At 47.1% G+C, this 4,910-nt stretch overlaps 1 protein-coding gene across 1 annotated transcript; it reads right to left on the bottom strand.

Annotated features, from left to right (window-relative positions):
• Positions 1 to 507: 507 nt before the first annotated feature.
• LOC115639821 (olfactory receptor 6B1-like) lies at positions 508 to 1,446 on the bottom strand. The gene has a single exon (XM_030542793.1). It carries the CDS (start codon positions 1,444 to 1,446, stop codon positions 508 to 510), a length of 939 nt encoding a protein of 312 aa, XP_030398653.1.
• Between the last annotated feature and the right edge of the window lie 3,464 nt (positions 1,447 to 4,910).

The raw sequence follows: 4,910 nt of genomic DNA, 5'->3' as shown, positions 1-4,910 counted from the left end.
TTACATTGCAGTATAGACACACCCTTACACCCCTTCTACCCATTGCAAGATGACATGCAGTGCAACAAATGGGAAGACCAGTACAATCTTCCCAGATATAAAGTTATGGAGCTTTTGGAAATCCAGGACGTCAAGGAGAGAGAAAATATTTGAATCAGCTAATTCCACCCACAGGGATCTGAGGCCAGTGCCAAGTAGAATGTGGCATTTTCCCAACTCAGAGAGAACAGAGAAATAGATGAAACACGTATCTGAAATCCCAAATGTCAACATGTGGAGTGTAGAGTGCAAGACAGTCAGGTTTCCAATTAAGGCAGTAGCAAGTATCAGCTTTAGCCACAAATGGGAATGTCATCAACCCAAGACATAGTATGTCCTCACATTCCCCAATGCAGTGCCTATGGCATGAGCTAGGGCCCTACTAGATGTCAACTTTCTTGCTCGTTTAGCCATATAAGTTCCTTCACAGATCAGTCACTCCATCTGAATTCATTTGAGCAATATATATTAACTGATGACTTTTCTCAGGGCCTCCTTCACCTCTTTGTTTCGCAGGCTGTAGATGAGGGGGTTGAGCATGGGAGTTAGGACTGTGTAGAAGACAGAGAACACTTTGTTCAGGGCTTTCAGTGTACTGGTTTTTGGTAGCAGATACACAGTCATTAGGGTCCCATAGAAAACTGTAACCACAATGAGGTGAGAGGAGCAGGTGGAAAAGGCCTTTTGCCTTCCAGTGGTGGAAGGGATTCTCAGGATAGTAGCAATGATACAAACATAGGATGTCACAGTTAATAGAAATGGGCAAGGCGTGTTTATGGAGGCAAGTATGAAACTAACCAGTGTGATCATGCTGGTGTCACTGCAGGAGAGCTTTAGCATCGGAGAAAAATCACAAAAGAAATGGTCAATTTCATTGGGGCCACAGAATATTAATTGCAACATAAACCACATTGTTATTACACAAGTTAGAAACCCACTTATCCAAGACCCTGCCGCTAACTGGAGACACAACCTGCTGTTCATCAGGGTTGCATAATGTAGGGGTTTGCATATCGCTAGATACCGATCATAAGACATCACTGCTAGGAGATAACATTCTGTAGTTATCAAACAACCAAAGCAATAAAACTGTACAAAACAGCCACTGACAGAAATGGTTCTGTCTCCAGTCAGGAGACTGGCCAGTAACCTGGGCAGGATGGTCAAGGTATAGCAGGTCTCCAAGCAGGACAAATTCCCCAGAAAGAAGTACATGGGAGTGTGAAGGTGCTGATCAGCCACAACTAGCGCAACAATGAGGATGTTCCCAGACATGGTCACAATGTAGATCACCAGGAAAACCAGGAAGAGAAGGATCTGCAGTTCAGGGAGATTCCCGAATCCCAGGAGAATGAATTCTGTAATGATCGTTTGATTGTCCTCTTCAGCTTTGTCTTTGAGGTGCATCTAGATACAAATAAAAATACTGAAACTCAGAGACAGGACTTTCAAAGGCAGAAACATCCCATCAGCTTAAGCAAATGCAGAAGGATAAGACATCCAGAGGCATTTAAGCACCCAAAGTTGCAGATAGGTGCCTAGTGGAATTTTCTTAAGTACTTAGGCAACCAATGTGCCTTAAGGCCAGATTTTTAAGGTTATTTTGATGCTGCAGCACACAGCATCACAATGCCCAAGACTAAATCTTATTTTCCCAGATGTAGGCACTGAGGACTCTACATTCTTTTGACAGCCAATGGGATTTAGACTCCTCCATGCGTAAATCCCTTTTGAAAATGGAATTTATGCTCCTCATTCAGTTAGGCGTTGTTGCAATACTGAGCTCAGCAACCCCTAAATAGATTTAAAAATCTGGGCCTGAGAGCTTTGCTGAATCAGGATCTTAATTCAAGCTATGCAGAGCCACAAAGGATCTGCTGTTCTTCAAAGGATGCTAGCCACTGGCAAGTTTTAGCCCACACTAAAAATGGTCAGCGGCGGTAAGAGAGAGTAAAGGAATGGCTTTAACAAGAATGATCTCACAGCCTTTCCTCACATGAATAAATCTGAGGTCTAATTCTGATCTCCCAAACTGTTTTTTGCAATATTAACTTCTGCCAGAGATCCTCCCATTTTACAGCTGCCCAGGTGAGGTCAGAGCCAGGAGCTGTAAATTCTGAGTAGTCAGACAGACAGAGCCTTTGTAGTTCAATTGTTTTCCTAGTATGACACTGCATGGTCTAAGGTCCTTAATCAGCCTTCACTAAATGAGTATTCCCAAATACCCAGAACAATGGAAGTGTGCTGGTTACAGACCGAGCAACATCGTAGTATCTGAGCACCTCACAGTCCTTAATGCAGTGATACCCAACGCAGTGCCTGCGGGCACCATGGCGCTCACTGGGGCATTTATGTGCTCCTGCCTGGTGCTCAACAGGGGAAAGAAGCAGCAGCCCTGTGGTTGCTGGGGACAGAGAATTCCAGGGTTGTGGGCGCTGCTTCTCTCTTTCCCCAGGAGGCGCAGGGCTGCGCTTCGTCTGGCTCTGTGCCTGTCGGAGACAGAGAACTCCAAGGCTGCGGGTGCCAGTGCTCTCTGTCCCCGGCAAGTGCGGGGCTGCGGCTTCTCTCCAGCTTCAAGAAGAGAAGCTGCGGTCCCGCGCCTGCCAGGTACAGAGAACTGGGGGCTGCAGAGAAGCCGCAGCCCCACGTCTGCTGGGCACAGAGAACTCTGAGGTCTGTCTAGTGCTCATCAGGGGAGAGATTCCAGGGCCCCCTGCCAGGCACCTGCTTGCTCCACTGGTGACTGGAGCTGGCTCTGTATGTGAGTATTCTTCCTGCACTGATACTGCTGTTTTCTTGTGCTTTGCAATTTATTATTTTTTAACATTTTGCTCCAAAATAAGAGGTTCAAATAAGAGACAATGTATGTATTATTTCAGCCTAGAATGGGAAGAATATTAAATATGATGTTTTTCGTATTATTTAATGCACAAATACAAAATAAGCCTTGAAAAATTGTTGGCGCCCATCACACTCTTCTGAAAACATGATTGTGCTACTGGCCACAAAAAGGTTGGGGGCCACTGCCTTAATGGATTTATCCTCACAATACCACAGTGAGATTGGAAAAGGTTTCTGTGCCCGTTGTACAGATGGAGAACTGAGGCCCAGAGGGACAGTTTGATAAGATACTTAGTGCCTAAAAATGCAGAGCAGTGCCCAGTGGGATTTTACAATGTCCTTGATCAGCCTCAGTGCCTAACTCCCATTCAAGCCAAAGGATATTAGATGCCTAACCTGCTTAGATGCTTTTCAGCATTCCACTTGGTGCCCATCTACATCATTTGGTGCCTCAAGACCTTTAAGATCTGGCCTAAGCAATTCCCCCAAAGGGCCCCAGGCAGCCTACTGCAGAACAGAGAATTGACCCCACACGTCCAACATTCCAGGTTAGCCCCCTGCCCAAAACCATCCAGAGCTATAGCTTGCCACATTATTCAGTTTCTTGAATTACTCAATGATCTCTTATGACAGTGAGTTCCAGGAGACGACGACACATTGTGTAAAGAGAAAATTGTTTCATGTCTGAGAGCTAAAGGTGTTGTCTGTTAAGTTGATTGGGTCACTCTTGATTTGTAGGTGCACCTGATGGAGTTTCTCTGTCCAATTCATTAATCTTTAACCTCTCACATGTCCCATCTTGTTCATCTCCTCTTACAGTGAAACTCTCTGAGTCTTTTCTGAGGCTTGGATATTCAAAGGGACCTAAAGAAATTAGACACTGTTGAAAAATCAAGGGGAGTTGGTCACCTGACTCCCCTGAAATTCCCAGCCCCATAAAACTCTGCCCATCCATGCATCTGCTTCTCTTCTCACTCTCTGCTCCGTTCCCAGCCCCATGCAGTAAATGGGAAAAGAAGAGATGCTCTCTCCTCTCTTCCCCCAGCTCTGAGACAGCAGATGCAGCTCAGGAGCATGCATGTCAGCACCAGCAGAGCAGGGCGTGAGCATGCTCTCCTCATGCTAATGCCTGAGACACTGAGAGCAGGACCTTGACTAGCAGAGCAGCTGGGAAACTCCCTCTGCCCAGTGCCCTTCCCTGTGCACAAAGGGAATCTCCCGAGCAGGCACATACAGACTCCTCTCCCTTTCCTCCACTCCTTGGCACCCTGAGACACACTCTACCCTAGCTGCACTCTGCTGCTCAGCTGAAGAGTGAGAGTGTCTGAGCCTGGATTTGGTGCAGCATCCCAGGTGCAACAAAACAGCTGGAATTCAGTGCTCCCAGCCACACTCTGCAGTGTTGCAGTTCAGCCCTGTTGGGGGTGGGGAAGGATGAGACCTATCAAGGGCAGAATAGGAAGTGTGGGGGAGCAGGAGATGCACAACTACGGTGTGCACCTGAGAGACAGCTCCTACCCCCATTTCAAACAGCACTAGGGCAAAATCCACTAGGGGACTTTTAGTGTGTGATAGTTGGATCCGCATGGCCCCTTACTGCACAGCAGCCTACCGCACTGTAGATTTCCACCCCAGTTTGCCACGCACAGGCTCCTTGTGTGGGCAAACCCCAGGAAGGTTCAGATTTACCTTTAATCCTCAGCAAGAAGCGGTGACCTCTATGTTGATGCTGAGTGGGTGTGGGGATCTGGTTTCCACTTCCATGCTGCTCCCTTCTGTCTCCTGCTCTCAGAGTCTGTCTACAGGGTGGGGTAGTGCACTCAAGAGCAATGGGATTTCTAAAGGGCACCAGCCTCCGGCACGTGAACTGGCTCGTGTAGACTCTTGATGTTGCCCACAGAAAGTTCCTTTGTGCACAACACATTGAGGCACTTTAGAATTAAGACGCCACTATTGTGCTCCATCACCCCGTATGGACAAACCCTTATTCGCTCTGCCAAGACACCTACCTTCCACTGCTGCACTGGGCC

The sequence above is a fragment of the Gopherus evgoodei genome, unplaced genomic scaffold (genome assembly GCF_007399415.2).
Source record: "Gopherus evgoodei ecotype Sinaloan lineage unplaced genomic scaffold, rGopEvg1_v1.p scaffold_130_arrow_ctg1, whole genome shotgun sequence".
NCBI lineage: Eukaryota > Metazoa > Chordata > Testudines > Testudinidae > Gopherus > Gopherus evgoodei.
Note: the sequence above shows the minus strand (reverse complement) of the source record. Positions and strands in the feature narration are given on the sequence as shown.

Excerpts from the sequence above, each read along its gene's own strand:
- LOC115639821 (XM_030542793.1), bottom strand. The coding sequence starts at position 1,446 with ATGCACCTCAAAGACAAAGCTGAAGAGGACAATCAAACGATCATTACA.